Source organism: Adelges cooleyi, unplaced genomic scaffold (assembly GCF_023614345.1).
Source record: "Adelges cooleyi isolate 19-005CV unplaced genomic scaffold, UGA_ACOO_1.1 ACOO_flye_CR_arks_rails_tigmint_CR_PRNA_108, whole genome shotgun sequence".
NCBI lineage: Eukaryota > Metazoa > Arthropoda > Insecta > Hemiptera > Adelgidae > Adelges > Adelges cooleyi.
Window position 1 is genome coordinate 907,555 of NW_026095761.1, and position 17,616 is coordinate 925,170.

Sequence of the window (17,616 nt, forward strand, 5' to 3'; positions counted from 1 at the left end):
TATGGTCAAACTGCAAAAACGAGGTACTTGTCGTGCAAATGTCGTATGCAAGAGATATATGGAACAGCTCCTCTATAATTTTTATGCTCAATGCTAGTATGCTTTATAATAATACTAAGCAATTGGGTTTGTCAATCTAGTATCTACCTTGGTATTATTAGCCCTTAGGAGGCTTAGGTGATAGGTCTATGATTATCACAAATAACTTTTGTGGTATCATCCAATATATCATGATAACGCCATTTTTTACTACTAAAATGATACCAATTTAAAACTTAGCATCAGGCAAAACGAATCCCAATGACGCGCACATAAACTTTTTAAATAATAAACTTTGAATTTGTTTTTATTTTTTTGGTCAAAGTATCTGATCAATATTTTTTGAACACCTATGCATTATACAATGTAAAAACGGTAAAAAAAAAAAAATTGTTTGTTGAACAACCCAATTGCCATAAGCGTAGTAAAATAGCAACTATATTTTGGCAGTTACTTATTTAGCAGGTTCCAGAATGAGAATAATAGTATTTGGGAATTATCTCTTGGACACAATGTTGTGCAATGCACAAAGTTTATCGATTTGAGTTTTTCATGTGTTTTGGCCGCGCGACGGCGCAACACCGACCAAGGTCAGACGGGTGCCCCCGCAGAAGGCCCCGACGTGGCGCATTATGTGCTCTACCATAGTATAACTACACTACACGGCTGTTTATATTTGGCCAGACGGTTTAACATTGAGCCGAGTGGCGTCGCCGATCGCAGTTTCCTTAGTGGTGTCGTCCTGCGAACAAGTCTACGGTTTTTCAATCATTATCATTACAGTTTGTATTCGTTAGTCCAGCACCATCAAGATGTTTAACTTGGGAGGAGGTGAGCACAATATATACACTATATAATCGCATAGTATGCAAAAAGATATGTACAATATTAGTGTACTTTCTCATGCAAATAGAAAAATCTGATATTTTAACAAATACGCAGTTTTCTCGGTGAGAATGCAGCATAATACGATACTCCTATAAATTATAATAATTATTACTCGGTCAATAAGCCAATAAAACACACTTGCAGATGAAATATAACATCGGTATTAATAATTTAGTTGTTATTGTTTGTTGTTAGTAAGTTTGGAAACTAGTTTTACAACCCTATAAGACATTGTAGACCCTTTTATTGTTTCCTAATTATGACTTTTCAGTTTTTCTGATCAATTTATGAGAATATGGGTAGTGCACTACAGAATTATAATTTGTTTTTGTTTTTACAAACCAATTTTGAAAACCTAATTGTGGAGTAACAATATTATAGATTTATTCTTAAAATTTTTAAATCATGAAACAATACTATTTATTATTTATAATTGTTTTCTGATGTGCGGGTTCTTTTAGTAGTTTCTGCTCGCCTATTTTTTATATTATATTTATGGTGGTATTTTATACTTATATTTTGTATCAAACTCAATATAATTGGCGCCGGATGTTCGAATTTGACGTCACTGGAAACCTATAAATAGAAATACTTTAATCCAAAAGTCAAAACGATTAGTAAGGGCATCCTTTATATTCTATAAATTATCATATACGCTTAGCCCACTTTTTTCTCAATTAAATTTGACATATTATGTTTTTGTTCATTTGTAACCGTTCCATGCCGTACAGGAAATTAGATTTACTTTATTCAAGCACATCCGGAGTTATATGCAATTTGAACACGAAAAAAAAAATTCAATTTGCGTTAAAATTCTTTTGGGTGCGTTTAATTGACAATATGAAAGTTTAAGTAACGATTTTGGGAAGCTCAATTTTGTCTTTGATTAGGAATACTCCCTCGGTTGGCATGTCATTACTACTGTACAAACAAGACGTCGGATTCCAGTTATCTATTTTCTTCTATAAGCAATAACAATGCACTAAGGTATTTATGGAATTTTTGACGCCTAGGAAAAAATATGATTTTTACTATTTATAATATTCGTCTTATTAATAAACCATTTTATTTGGAAGTTCGTCGTTTAACGAAAACATTTGTGCGTTACTAATACATTTTATAAGTTCATTGACGCCACAACAGCTATTCATGTAACATTATGATGCATCTTTTTATTATTTGTACAGCTAAGATCCACTTGCTTAGGATAAAGCCAAAACATATTTGTGGTTTTTACTTTTTACACAAAATTATTTTTTAACTCTAAAAATCTATGATCGCATTTAACAATTGAAGTCCACAACGCAAAACTGAGAAAAACGATTTTCAAAGTTCCAGTCCCAGTGTTTTTTAGTTGTTTGTTTGTGATGTGGTCCAAAACTTTACAGCCCGATTGTGGCGAGGGAACCATCGTTTTTGCACGGGAGTCATTTGCAACTTAAACTTCAAGGTCTTGGGGAAGTGTTGCCAACCTTAACTAATTTTCGAGTTATGTGGTTTCATCGTTTTTGCCTTGTGTCACGTAAAATGGCACGAATAAACCGCTGGCGAAAAGGGGTTCGCATTATTTGGTACTAGAATAATGTAATAAATTAACTAAAGTTTTCTTTTTTGATCGGTATAAATATGTTGTAACTTGTAACTGAATACATAAATGATGAAAAAACGGTGTGTTGGAAATTCTACACCATGTTTTTTTATTATGTCAATAAAGCGGTGTGCCGATAAAAAATGTGATGAATAATCGATTTCAAATCATCAAAACAATATCGTATCAATTGACGAAAAAATTCATCGTAGTATTTAAACGATGATTTTAACTAAATGTATTTATTTGTATGTTATGTGCTATTATATAACACCTTCACACCGTTGCGGTTTTTCATATTTCAGCTATGAAAAATATCACTGACAAAGCCGAACATCTTTTGGATGAAAAGAAAACCGCCGCTGCCGGTCTACTTGAAAAACAAGTAATTTATTCAGCTCTTAAATTATTACATAATATATTTTTCACAGAGTACAGACATAAATTGTTTTTAAAGAAAACAACAATAATTTCACATTAAAATTATTAAATACCAATATGCATAATATATAAATTAATTAATTGTTATAGATTTTATTTTAATGTATCATGACGCTAATACAGTTGTTTTTTCAGTTATCTGAATGTGCTAAATGTGTTTCTTCTCTATTTGTGACCTTGGTCGTGAATTATTTTATTTATAGTTCTGTCAGTAGCGCTTGCGTAAATAATAGTAATATTTTTTTGCTAAACAAAACAAAAATAATTTATACGATACTTAAAATGTAATCGTAGAATATTTATGCGATCAAGACGAGTAAATGCATTCCCTTCAAAAACACACCACGTCTATCTCGGCTAAACCTGTTTTGTGTGCTTAATAAGTAATAACGTTACGACTACTCCTACGACGACAACAATAAACAAAATATGCGCATCTTATTATCTTACGATTTCCAATAGCTTATACTATTAACAATACATACAAAATAAATCGTATTTCACCTGAATATGACATCATGTTTGTGTAATTCAAGTCGGACAATAAATTATTCTATTTTTAAAAAGTTAATTAAATAACATTTGTTTTCATTTAAGTTTCAAAAGTCGATAGACCTCGAAAAAAAAATTATATTTAGTTATTTTATAATATTGTAAGATAACAAAAATGTTTTCACAAAGAAAAACTATAAAATTCAATTATTTTAATAGAAAATTAGTGTCTTTTCCACTATGAATCACCCTGGTCAGAGTTGGACATTAGTCAAATAATTTTTTATCTAAATTAAGTGATAAATAACAATTATCCATAATTCAATTATTTTTGAAAAATATATTTGTTATTTACTATACATCATTATTATTATTCAAATAATTATTTTATCCAATTAAAGTAATAAATTAATAATTATCTGATAATTTCCAATTCGGTTATTTATATATTTTTTTAATTTCGGATAATAGTTTTTATTCGTTATCTTTTATTTACTAGTTTTCCACTAATTAAAAGTTATCTATTATATATTGTTGTTTTACACCTACACTCAAGTTTCCCAACTTTTTATAAGTAGCAGTAAAAAAAGTTTTTTTTTATCTTTTTTTTTTCTTTCTATTGCATAATAATATTGCAACAACGCCATAATAAAGTACGATTGATAAGTTATACCTCCCTGCTCACTGACTTACATATGTGTTTGCTAACTACGTTATTCTCAGGTCAAGGAAAGTGCCGAGTTTTTAGCACATTCCATTAGTGACGCGGAAGTTAAAGCTGATGAGTCGAAGAAAGCGGCCATCGATGGCTTCGAAAAAGAAGTTGAAAAAATCGCCGACAATACAATGCAAGAGGTATTTCTTTTTTTTCTGAAACGGAAATAGTTAAAGAGCTTGTCGGTTATCGGTCAATTTTTTATTTAAATCTCTTGCGCACTGATTTTATAGTATATTATGACGTGTATTATACAAAATATGTTATAATAACGTTTGAACAATGAGCATGTTTATAAATATATAGATACTTACTTTATTTCCACGTACAACGCAATAATAACAATTTTTGTATAAGCTACATACAATTACACATTTTATTTGTGCATGGCTTTTTTTTAAATGTATTTATGATGTATCAAGTCATTTTCATTTGTAGAATTCTACATAGTAGTAATAGTGGTGGTGGTTCATTAGGTGACCTGACGCAAACGATAGGTCAAGTCTCTAGTCAAATCAAGGTTAGTATAATATTTACATGCTATAAAATATGTAAACGGGCATTTTTTCTGTTGTAGCTATAAGTAAAAAACATATACAACCATAAAAACATTGGCGTGACGGATCCGTAGAGTGTAATTTATGGGGAGTGGATATATTTATTTATATGTGGGTTAATTTGTTTGCTGTAAGTAAGGGAATTTTGACCCAACAGTACGGTTGCATATATGAATATTTTAGATGTCTGTACTTCTTTGAAATTGATTTTTTTCAAATATATTAAATAAGTATATGTTGTACCTACTTAACATTTGGTTTCAAACATTGTTGTAGTCAGGAAAGGACGGTAGCCATCATGCAGATCTTGACTTAAGCTCACTAATTGGAGGTGCCGTTAAAGGCATGATAGCCCCACATGTTGTAAGGAATTGTAGTAATGAGTGGATTTGTTTTAAATATGTTTTTTGGCCTATCCAATAAATTAACTAGAGTGGAATGAATTGATTGAAATAATAGAATTTAACTAAACATTAACAACAATGCAATATTGTATTACCATAACTTTTGTTTGTGTTGTATTGATTTAATATAACTAATATGAAGATCCTTATAGGAGTTGTTACTAAGGTATGAATTGGTAATACAAAGTATTAAGCAAAGTGATTGAATTAAGGAAATTATCAATTGGGTAGAAATTCAGTGTTTGAAATGGCAGTTACCAAGTAAAAGAAAGGTTAACATTTTTTTTTTTTGCTTTAACGTCGCGTGAGAGAAAATACGAGTATAGGTTAGGCCAGACAGTGCAGTATTACTATATCATTAAAAAAAATAGGTAGTATACACGATGTTACTTTTTTAGTTTTTTCAACATTTGAAGGCTACAAAGCGTTTTAATAGCCAGCTAGCGTGACCGCGTTAAAACATTTGCTGGCCTTCGGTCACATAGTTCTGAATCGATGTTGGAGTCAATTTATTTAACCTAGTTTCCAAAGGGTTTTAACAGGAAAGCTAAAAAAATTGCTCATTATTATTTTTAAACAGTTTTTCACAAAATAATACTTAAAAGCAGTAAGATATAATCCCATAAAGAATTGATGGTTGTAATTTGTATTATATGCTGCACATTTATTGTGTTTATTGGTTATTATCTACAAAGCATAATATACTATTTTCTTGATCAAGAAGCGTTTAAATAAAATCTGACTATTCAAAAAAATATATATTCTTACTAACCTTTTTTGGGAATACTAAAAAAATTCTTTGTTTCATATAATACGGTTATATGTTTAGTTTAACGGATTTGACTAAATAACTATAATAAAAACAATACAATATTATTATAATTAACTAATCAAATCCGTTAAACTAAACATTCATGTGGAAATTTGATTTTCATAATTTGTATAACAGCTATGAATATGAAACTTTAACCACATAACCTAATGCATGTTTAACTATACTAATGAACGCAGATTTAGCAAATTAAAAACGTGTTTTCATAGGCGTAAATATAAGGCGAGCACAGCAGTAATTGTTGCAGAATCTCGTTCCATTAATTATATCAGTATATACGTGTTAAATCGAGTTCAAACTAAAATATTTTTATAGGTCATTCGAACTATTGCAAATGAAAATCATTATGTTTCAATAGAATGGAAGTATTTCTCCATTTCCTCTGTTGTTGGCCTTTCTTTTTATTTTTGTTTACAGGAATGTCCAATCCATTAATTTCTACTCTTTTTGATACCTTTTTTAGACACTATCTTCAATACTTCTTCGTTGATCTCTCCAACTTATCTTAAGCTTACTTCTGTCACACCGAATTTCAAAAGGCTTTATTCGTTTTTTTTTCAATTAAATTCTCCTCCCAAGAACGCTTAAGTTATTCCAGACCGACCTGCCAAAAAAAAAAATTATACCTATGAAACTCACGGTTAGGTACTACTAATGCATACTGCACAATGTATTAAGTTTGACGAGCACGTTATGATTAAATTCCCGCCCAAAACCACAGGAATCTACACCTGCTGTGGCTGAACCCGGTCCACCTCCTACAGCGGCCAACATCAGTATGCATAAAGCGGCCTTGGATCAGGCGGTGTCCGAAGCCAAATCTCTGGTGGACAAGACATCAGCCCAGCTGAAACCGGCATTGGGTCAAATCGTACAGGATAAGGTCAATCCGTTGGCGCAGGACATCGCGAAAAAACTGCAGCCGGTCGCCGGCGACGTTTCCGGTCATGTCAACACGGCGTTGGCCGAAGGCGTCAAGCAGCTGAACCCCGTAGTGGATGACGTGGCCGCCAAAGTCAAGACTTTTACAGACGACGCCACCAAAAAGGTACGCCAGCGTCCGTGTGACTGTTACATACGGTGACATAGTTTCAATGAATTTATACTATACGACATGTACTACCTTTCCAGTTTACTCAATAATATTAATTGATTCATCATCTATAATAACAAATAATGTTAATTATCAGGGTCGGACTGACGGACACATTCAAACTATCTCATCCAATACTACTGTAAACAAAAATGAGCAGTATTTCAAATAAACTTTGTATTTAGTAGCGCAATAATACATCAAATTGTTCTTTTGCTTGAGTTTTTCATATTTCAGATATATGTTTTACATATACATAAATATAATATAATATGATAATCTATTGTTGTTTAAATTTGTTTATTAACTATAAATAATCTTGCATCAAAGATTAAATATCATAAAAAGGTTACCAGAAAAGTGCATGACCCCCCCCCCCCACCAAAAAAAGTAAATAATTTACACCAAGATAATAGTTATACGATATAGTTTTTGAATCCGTCCGACGCTGATAATGATAATGATTGTTATTAATATTACTTATTACAAAACTGTTGTCGTGTGTGACGCTAATATAACAAGTACACTTGACCCTTCGGGTTATATCGTTTGCTTGCTAAAAAAAAAAATCAGTACACCGTGATTGATTTTGGTTCATTGGTGGAATGTCTTGTGTGATCTTAAATAAATTGACGATTGTATTGTATTCAGGTCCATGATAGTTAATATATGATAAATTAATGTAAACCACTTGAATAATCGACAATTTGTATAGGTATAAATTCGTCACTAACATCGAGGTGAGACTTAAGCATGCATATTACCCACCGACAATATATATATATATATATTGTGTTTTGTAGAAGTTTTCACAACACCGTCTTATTATTTTTTTTCTATTTTATTTTATAGTAATAGTATTATTCTTTATTTTTAGTTAGTAGTTTCTATACTTACGATGTACCGACCTGTTAATTTATTTGTATTGTTAAAAAACGCCCAGCTGTCGTGTGCCAGACTTAATTTTTATTTTATTTTTTCCCCATTAGGTTAGCGATGCAGTGGACGTGAAGCTTAAGGAAGCTGATGAGCTGTTGGCCGAGAAGCGAGAAGCTCTCGGCGAGCCAGCTAAAAACATGTTTACAAAGGCCAAAGGATTGTTCGGCTGTAAGTCGGGTTGCTGTACTATCATGTAGTATAAGTTGCACAATTTTGCACAAATCTCAAATGTACAGTTGTACACCACTCTCTGTTGACGTATATACGTATATATTGTATATTATATACATATATATATACATTATGTATGCACCTGCTGCCAGTAAGGGATCTAAGTTTGACTGAATAAGGTTTTATTATTTTTCATTGCAATTATTTTTTACATACATTTTTATTTTTTTTACGAATGATGTGTCTTTTTTAATAAAACGTCTGATGTGTGTATATTTTGATTTTCATGACAAACATTAAAGACTGTTACAAATCATATAATAGTAACTAATTTTTATACTCGATTTCCATATATCAATACTAATCGCTAATATAATAATATTATTGTGATTCGAAGCAAACCTGGGAATTTTTTACTTGTATAGCAAACAACATAGACAGCAATTTGAAAAATCATGGGTTATTTAAAATATATTTTTATTTAGATTACCGAATAATATTTTATATTTTAAATACATTTTTGTTAACTGTATCGATTAAATGTTTATTTACTGTTTCAAATCATTTGTTATAATAAATATATTTTTTAAATTATTTGTTATAATTTTATTTAAATAAAAACATATTTTATTAGATGCGCCCAGGTTTGATTCGAAGCAATAAAATTGTTTGTTTTATTTTTTTCACCCTAAAAATAATTTTTTTAATAAATAAGTAAACATAAAACCGTATTAGAATTTTAACAGTGTTTTTGTTCCTCTTACGCCCTCGTCATAGATATTTAAGTAAAACAAATGTATGGCTTCAGGTTAAAAATAGACACTGCACTCAATGACATTTTGCTTTTTTTTTATCCTTTAAATTTTTATTTACTTAACGGTTCTTGTAGGTATTTTATTTTTTAATAATTTCACTTAGATCGGTTTATTGTCAAATGAAATTGTTTTTACTCCGTTACCCACGGCATTTGGCCATGGACAAAATTTGGTTATTATTTGATTTAAAAAATAATTATTTAAATAACCATTCATTAGAATAAATCACTAATAATATTCTAATCATTTTGTTGTATTTCGAATAATTTTATTTGTAAATTATAAGGTTTTTTTTTAAAATGATGAAATATTCTTTAGATTTAAACGAATACGAATATTTGATTTTTTAACTTTAAATATTCGTTATTTAACTGAATTTTGTCCAACTCTAGTTATGTACGAGACAATATACTTTTCCACTAGTCTAAGTTTTATGGTTTTATCTGAAAAATAAAAATGATTGTGTAAAACAAACTGTACTATACTGGTAGAAACACTCGATTTAAGATTATCATATGCGTATATTGGTTGTTAAACTTACCTAACTCGTCATAAAAAAAAAAATACCCAAGTAATAAAATATTAAGTCTATGTAACATAGCAATAAATGGGCCATATAGTCTGTAAATAAATAAAATGGATTTAAACGCAATATACTAATTATTTGATACACATATAATACACGATATAATATGGTCATCACCATGACTGTATGCCAATATTAATGTTTCATTAGTTTGCTACGTCTCAGTTGTCACTGTAATCAGCAATGAATTGCACAGGGTACGTCATAATATATTCCATATTGGTTTACAGCTTACATATCAAATTAGAATTTTTATATTTCTCTGTACGGTGACCTAACCTAACCGTTGTTGTTATTATACGATCCAATTCGACTTTTTGTCTTTACGCGGAGGACTATGCTTGTATCATAATTTACAAAAAAATTGATTAGCCTGATGGGGTTATTTTGTTTCTTACATATTTTCTAGTCCACTTCATAAGATAATACAATAGGGGTGCTATCGAAAGTGGAGGGATCCCAGGACTTACATTGGCATCTCTATTATTTCTGAACTTAATTAGCCGATGTGATCACATTAAAACGAAATATTGAAGCTAAAATGTCCTACTCTCTAATAGTCTAATTTGAAAAAGTGAAATTGCACCACAGTTAGGTATGCCCAGAAACAATAATAGAGAATACTATCCCAGAATCCAGATTTTATAGAAGTCGGTAACAAACACTGGCAACACTGTTATGTTATGTGATTTTAAAACAAAAACCGAGAAATACATACTATTATTTCACTGAATCTGAATCTGATTCCGACTTCAGAATTGTTAGTTTACGAATATTTTGTTTTAAGTCGCAAAACAAGGATGTTTTGGTATGTTTATTGTGTTTTGCACGTGTATATGTACATTTCTAAAATTTACTCTAAATAGAGTTTATGTTTTATTTTCTTTGTGGTATTAAAAACGGGTCTTAGAATTATAACCTAACCTTTAACACAAAAAAAAAAAAAATTAACAAAAATATTGCTTAATCGGTTTTAGGCCACAGATTTAATATCTTAAAATTTTTTTTTGAACATCAAAAAATATTTAAATTTGCTGCCAACTGGATAGAGAAAAAATAGACAAGGCCAGCTTTCGATTCTTTAAAATAAATCCTGTTTGAATATCATTAAAAAATTAAATAGTTGGCAGGTACTAATGTTGAGTATATTTTTTTCCAGTGATAATTCGACTACAAAGAATAAATAAAATTAAGTTATTTTAATGTAAAACGATTTTTTATCGCTTCTATAATATCGTACCTACGTTAGTGAACAGTGAATACAGTCAAGGTTACTGCGCGATTCTAGAATCCAAAATAAAAACAAACGGGTTGGCGGATACACTTTGTTACCTCCTACAACCGGTTTTTTAGTTTAGTTATTTAATATGCCACTAGGTGCTAACGTTTAAAAATAAAAAATATAATTTGAAATATATATATATATATCACATCACACACAAACACTGGATTAAAAAAACATTAAACTTACACACCTGAAGTAGTGTCACTGGACGTTCCCTTCACTCAAGTCGTCCAGCTTTGTAAACAAAAAATTAGCCATTTCACTTATTGTACATATTAATACGGATTGTAAATACTTCCAATAAAAAAAAATATTACTTTTATGGTCGGGTTACGAAATGGGGCAGAACATATTTCAAGTTATAGCTTAATTTCTCACCAATAAAGAGTAATACAAATATTTGATTAATATGATCAGCCTTTGAAATGACAATTGAAAAAAAAACATTTATTTAAAACTGAAACCTCTTTCAATGCAATGAGTACAGCGATGTCATTTATTATATATATATTTATAGGCAATGAAATATTGATACATTTATTAATTCAAGTTACCATTATAATAGTTATGTACCGAAGTGCCTATACTACATATTTAAAAAATAGTTCAAACAAAATAAATATAACTCAGTTGGCAAAAAGTTTGGATATTTTATAATTATTTTTGGCCAGTAACGTACGTTTTTATTGTGTATTAACTAATTAGTCCGATTGCTAATAGCATTTTATAAGCAAAGTATTGATTAACAATATTATTTGTATAATGTGAATATTAAAAATTGTATAATTTTATTATTTTTCAGAAGTCAAACATTTGCACCCATGGCAATAGCCAGAATAGCGATTTAGCTCTTCGATTTACAACTTTACACTATACAGCTAATATGCATTCGTTTTTAATCCTATAAAGATTTAAGTACCTATATTATACGACCTGAGTGTCACGCTTTAATTTTAATTTTTTTTAAACGTTCCTTAAAAGGTATTATTCATTTTGGTATTATTTTTATTATTATGAAATTATTTTTATTTTAAACATTTTCATCTTTCATCGTTAATCTTCGTTTTCATTACACTATTTCATAAAATAAAATAAACAATTGTTGATTTCTTATCCAAAAATGTTATAATTTTTATAAATTAAATTTATTAAGAGCAAACCTCTTACATTACTATTATTGTTTTTAAAATGGTTTTTTTTTTATTTATATAATGAAATAACACAGCTTGGCTATTTTTGTACACGTCATTCGACATAATTAAAAAGAAAAGAAAAAAATGTGTACCAGAAATATAATATAATAAATAAATATTAAATATATCATCTCAATATTATATTCACAAACAATAAATGCATTTTTTTAATAACCAATACACTAAATACAAAATTAATGAGTTTTATTTTCAGTTTCAAACTCTGTTTACCATTTTTCAATGATGCTAGAAAATGGGTTAGAAATTTATTTTTAGTGTTGATATTTCTATGACAAGTGAACGCATGTGAACTATACAAATAATAATGGGTCTTTGTCAGCTTTTGAAATAGTAATTTGTAAATTTGGAAAATGAGTGTGAAACTTCTTGGCAAAGACTTTTAAATATCCTCTTTCACTGTTGCTGTGATTGGACAATATGACTGCTACGTTATTGTGTATTGCATCCAACACATCGTGGTGTGACATTTCTCCTGTTATGTACAAATCGGCTTTAACTCCGTGCAATAAAGAAGCCCCCGAACCAGCGACCGCTGCCGCTGAATTGATGGTCGATTCTATTTTGTACGTAATTAATCAACATGTCAAAAAATACAATTTTTATACATATATATGTAAAATAACTAGAATCTATAATAAATACCTAATGTCATTCCTTTTGGCAATGCTAGCATTAAATTGTTAACGCCCAAGTGTTGCTTTAGCATATCCACGGCTTTGCCGATCGTAAGTGGACTTTTAAATTGACAGTATCGTCCATTGCCTTTTGTAGACGAAGGAAACTGAAAAATAAATGTATATACAAAACACAAATATTAGTGTTGAGAAATATTCTATTATTAGAATAACCTGTAATAAAATATTCGAGACTCGAATCTAAATTAAACTTTAAAAAAATATTGCGATTTGATCAAATTTACCGGTTCATTCTTATTGACGTGTAGGGCTACACGTTCAGTTGACTGAATTATCATTAGTTCACTAAGGAATTTTGTGTTGCACAATATTTGAATTTGATCTGCGGAGTCGTTGGAAATTCTATGAACAGCAACATCAATATTATAGTCGTTTAGAAATGGTTTAAGTACGCATAAAAACAATCCGTCTTACACAAAATTTGTGTTATATTGAGAATGATACTTTTGTTCAAAGTATGTTCTGTCATACTTGACAGCACTATGTGTCGTTTCATTATTTTTTGGTATTGTTTTTGGAATAGTTACAACAAAATTAAACTTTAGCTTTTCAGTCATCGGTTGAATTGGAGTTACAGTACCATCTAAAAAATAAAAAAACTTAAGTATCTGACATCATTAATTGTATTAAATATTTTTTAATCTATAAATTAACTTACCAAAAATACTTATCAACCAGTCAGTGAGTCCGCAGTCAACAGAATCCCACGACGTGTGTGGTGAATAAACAGCAATTCCTTTTGCCAAGCATCCACTAACTATACGTCCCTGTAAAGTAATTTACAATTTAGCAATTTGCAAAAGAAAACAACTATTAATATTATAATATGTAATTGAACTCATTTAACCTTCCACGTATCGTTTGTGATCCTCTTGAGGGGCGAAAAGACCGGAGGATGATAGGATATAATTAGATTGGCATTTGCGATTGTTGCTTCTTCGAGTACATCTTCGGTTAAGTCGTTGGTAAAAAATACATTTTCCACAGGTTTTGTGACTGCGGGTTCAATCAATAACCCAACATTATCCCACGATCCTGCTAGCGATAATGGAGCCAATTCATCTAACTTGCTCACTATGTTTTTTAATTCGAACATCTTATTGCAGGAAGTTGAATACCGTTTCACCAATATCGATCCTATAAATTCTGTGTACCGTTTCGGCAATAACGGTCCAATAAATCCTGTGGACCTTTTCGGAAGTATCGGTCCAATAAATCCTGAATACAATTTTAATAACATTAATAAATATCATTGGTTTTATACATTTTTTTTTTCAATTTTACAATTTTTCGACTATTGCACTCGTTGTGTTAAAAATTATTCTGTGTGTTTTAATCTAGCAAAATCCAAGTCCAAAAACGTTATCTTACCAACCAACTTTTACCAATACTCGTTTTATAATATAACAAGAAAATGAGCAAACAAGACTTTTATATATTTTTTTAATATATGATATAATGATGTAAATAAATAATAATAATAACAATAGAGTTACTTATAATTATATTAATATTAAAACATTGAATTAGACAGTTTCAACCTTCCAGATATTGATAAGTCCATCGTCACTACACGACGCCAAAATTCCTTTTACTACTGGATTCCACTGTACGGAATTTATGTCTTGTGAATGTGCATTGCTTGTGTGAATAATACATGAAAACGACGGTTGGTTTCGGTCGGACATTTCGTCTTCTTTAAATATTCTAATTGAATTATCACCGCAGGCGGTAGCTATCAGATCCGTAAGGTGACACCATGAAACATCGTAAATCGGCCGTGTATGATAACCACTTATTGTGCAAACACATTTAAAAACGAAATTACCTTCTTGAACAGCTATTCCTTCAGCATTACCTAAAAAAAAAAAAAAATTAGAACTTGAATAAACAAAAATGTTTGGACATTTCAAAAACATTTATGTACCGCGTACGTATTTCTGCCATATTTTCAATGTCTTATCATCACTACTCGTAACTATTCTATCGCCCGTCTTATCAAATGCTAAACTCCAGACAGTCGACGAATGTGAGCTGAGTGTGCCGACACAAGTCCACTCTTTATCCGCTGTGTCTTCCATGTACAATTTTACATTATTGTCATAACTTGCAGAAGCTAATATATCTTCATGCGGATGCCATACGACTTTTTTTACATCCTGTGAATGAGCGTTTAAAACAGCGGCACACTCGTATTCATTGTCTTCCCACACCTCCCAAATCCATACGGATTTATCACGACTACAAGTAGCCAACATTGAGCCTGATTTGGACCACGCGACACTCTTAACTTCATTTTCATGACCTTCTAGGGTGGCGTTACATTCAAATTGACCGGACTTATTATCCCAAATAGCTATAGTAGCGTCAAAGCTGGCCGAAGCCAAATTTTGGCCACAATATGACCAGGCAATTGCTCGAACAGTTCTTTGGTGTCCATCAGCTAACAGGCATTTTAATGCGCTTTTATCACCATCTTTGTAATTCCAAAGTCTAATTGTTTTGTCTTCTCCACAAGAAGCTAACATTTGTCCTTTCGGATGCCACGCTACATTCCACACAATACCGGAATGACCTTTCAGTGAACAAACAGCTTTTAACTTTTCCATTATTGCATAGAACTAAAAATCTGCAAGTCAAAATAAAAAAGATTTACAAGTCAATAGGAACTAAGAATATTGATAAATACATTTTTTCCATCTTAAAATAATTTTTGATTTAAATTCAGATATTTAATGAAATGTGACTTACACTCAAAACTTTTTTTGTGCTTTCTCAAGATATGCGTTTTATAATATTTTAAAATCACTTTTAAAAATGAATATTTTATAATCCATAAATAAACTTAACTGTTAACTACAATACTGAGCTTTAGAGTTGAGTAAACAAAAGTATAAAAAAGTTACCGAGTTTGTTTTATATTATAGACATATTTCATAAATAAAACCCCCAAAAGTTCAAATAAGATTTCAACTCGAGTTTAAAAAATATGATTTTTTAATGTTGAAAATCGGTTACACGTTTTTTCAAGAGACCAATTTTAAATATTAACATACACTATGTATACAAAATGTGCCAAAAAAAATTGGAATAATTGGCAGTATATGTGGTTCAAAAAATATATACTAGGCAAAATATTAAAACATCAACTATAGTTGTGTTGAAATTAACACACTATTGTTTATATAGAAAAATATTGATAATAAATATTTGGTCTTTTACCTTTGACAGAAGTATGACAGTTACTGCTAAACTCTATAAAGCGAACAAGTCTGTTTAAAAACATGTATAAAATGGGTAATGAATTTATGAGTGTTTTTCTTTTTCCTTAATGTACTAGACACAGTAAAATTTATTTTCGAATTTTACTTCTATTTAATATAAATTTACGGGAGTTCCGCTGGTAATATAATCTGATAAGAGGAACCAGGGGTTCCCAAATGGCTAAAAAAACAGTGTTTGGGGCAGCTCTTCCAAAATATGATAAGAGATAAGAGTTCTTCCAAAAGATAACACAATTTTTATTTTATCAGCGTGTGTATTTCTATTTTTTTTTTATAATATAAGAAAAGTATACATTTCTTAATAAATAGAATGTAGACAGCATTAATAACAGAAAAATCATGACTGATGTAGGTATCTATTCTATACATAATATCACTTCTATTTATTTTTACTTGATACTTTACTTCCTTTGTTTTATTGTATTTTAAGGTATAGTGTGATTGAAGAAAAGCATGTTGTTTTTGGTTCTACTTCCTTAAGAAATTTAACTAAAATAATAGAATCATGAAGAGACTTTAATAAACATTTTTAAAGATGTAGTAATTATAAGAACAAATGAAACAATAAATAACAACACAAATTTGTTTAGACGTGTCTTAAAAAGATAAATAAAATCCCTAAGCTGTTACGTACTAAAATATTCAGGATACTTTTGTGTGGTATTAAAACTTTAACTTCATTGTAGAGATTTGATTATCGCTAAGTAAATGGCCATGTTAAATGAATAAGTACTTAGATTAATAAAATATGGGCTATGCAATCTTCTATCAAATATGGACATTTTCAAATCAAGAGATAATTGTAAATTTGCAAATTTATATTGACCAAAAATTTAATCATATTTTTTAATCGTTTGAATAACTATTACTGAACAAATTCATATTGTTTAGTTTGGTTTATTTAATAAAAATATATATCCAGAGTAGCTTAATATAAACTAATTTCTGTAAAGTATTAAGTGAATAATAATTATTTAAAACACCTACTAATAGATTATAAATAACATTCAGTCTTGCAAGGTATTTTAATACCGACAGTTAAATACTATTTTTGATAATTCGTTATTAATTATTTAATTATTATATATAAACATTTTGTATGGCATGGGATAATATTTAGTTATAGTTTTCCTTTTTTTTAAATTCAGTAAGACAATCAGACTGATTTGATAATCTCACCAACATATGAGCGAGTTTGCATTAAATTACATTATATATTTATTAAGTATAACGTTTATACGATTACGACCCTAGTTTGATCATATTTATAATATAACATAATTGTTTAATCTAGTTTACATTAATTTTATAGTATGCCATATTCTTATTATCCCATGCAACAATTTTTTTTCTCTTCGTAAGTCTTTATCCGGCAATAGGTTCACTTTGGACTATCTACTTATATTGTATATATTGATTTGTGTGGAAACTTGAAAATTAAATATATGTTTTATTCTAGTTATTTATGTTAGGTATTAAAACTACGAGTGTCATATGTTCCGTTTTCCTTGCTCTAATGTATCCTTTAGGTACTAAATTTTGTTAATAATATATCTTCTAAAATTCTAGATTGAAGAC

General features: G+C 29.7%; 2 protein-coding genes across 6 annotated transcripts; one reads left to right on the forward strand and one right to left on the reverse strand.

Annotated features, from left to right (window-relative positions):
• The first annotated feature begins 670 nt into the window (after positions 1-670).
• On the forward strand, positions 671-13,096 carry LOC126847467 (protein DR_1172-like). 3 transcript variants are annotated; one of them, XR_007687069.1, is made up of 6 exons: positions 671-870; positions 2,821-2,900; positions 4,997-5,083; positions 6,678-7,004; positions 8,039-8,338; positions 11,648-13,096. XR_007687069.1 is itself a non-coding variant. In XM_050587718.1 (6 exons), coding segments are annotated over exons 1-6 (678 nt in total). In that variant the 5' UTR covers positions 681-851; the 3' UTR covers positions 11,650-13,096. The 3 variants fall into 3 exon arrangements, 1 of the variants encoding a protein (XP_050443675.1); XR_007687068.1 differs by lacking the exon at positions 4,997-5,083 and adding an exon at positions 4,172-4,303 and having other exon boundaries at positions 678-870; XM_050587718.1 differs by lacking the exon at positions 4,997-5,083 and adding an exon at positions 4,172-4,303 and having other exon boundaries at positions 681-870; positions 8,039-8,156.
• LOC126847466 (probable cytosolic iron-sulfur protein assembly protein Ciao1) lies at positions 12,162-16,173 on the reverse strand. 3 transcript variants are annotated; one of them, XM_050587715.1, is made up of 7 exons: positions 15,977-16,173; positions 13,602-13,936; positions 13,413-13,521; positions 13,169-13,337; positions 12,979-13,096; positions 12,702-12,840; positions 12,162-12,615 (listed from the first exon to the last, which is right to left on the reverse strand). In XM_050587715.1, the coding sequence occupies exons 1-7, from the start codon at positions 16,038-16,040 to the stop codon at positions 12,350-12,352; spliced, it is 1,200 nt and encodes a 399-aa protein (XP_050443672.1). In that variant the 5' UTR covers positions 16,041-16,173; the 3' UTR covers positions 12,162-12,349. The 3 variants fall into 3 exon arrangements, with proteins under 3 accessions (XP_050443672.1, XP_050443671.1, XP_050443674.1); XM_050587714.1 differs by having other exon boundaries at positions 13,602-13,972; XM_050587717.1 differs by lacking the exons at positions 12,162-12,615; positions 12,702-12,840; positions 12,979-13,096; ... (1 more) ...; positions 13,413-13,521; positions 13,602-13,936 and adding exons at positions 14,170-14,612; positions 14,682-15,383 and having other exon boundaries at positions 15,977-16,119.
• Between the last annotated feature and the right edge of the window lie 1,443 nt (positions 16,174-17,616).

What these genes read in the sequence shown, in the direction of transcription:
- LOC126847467 (XM_050587718.1), top strand. An exon ending in CCGGTCTACTTGAAAAACAA is followed by an intron (nt 2,901 to 4,171) that starts GTAATTTATTCA and finishes CGTTATTCTCAG; the next exon opens with GTCAAGGAAAGTGCCGAGTT. An exon ending in CAGACGACGCCACCAAAAAG is followed by an intron (nt 7,005 to 8,038) that starts GTACGCCAGCGT and finishes TTTCCCCATTAG; the next exon opens with GTTAGCGATGCAGTGGACGT.
- LOC126847466 (XM_050587714.1), bottom strand. Translation starts at nt 16,040, where the DNA reads ATGTTTTTAAACAGACTTGTTCGCTTTATAGAGTTTAGCAGTAACTGT. An exon ending in TCACAAACGATACGTGGAAG is followed by an intron (nt 13,522 to 13,601) that starts GTTAAATGAGTT and finishes ATTACTTTACAG; the next exon opens with GGACGTATAGTTAGTGGATG. An exon ending in GCCAAAAGGAATGACATTAG is followed by an intron (nt 12,616 to 12,701) that starts GTATTTATTATA and finishes CGTACAAAATAG; the next exon opens with AATCGACCATCAATTCAGCG.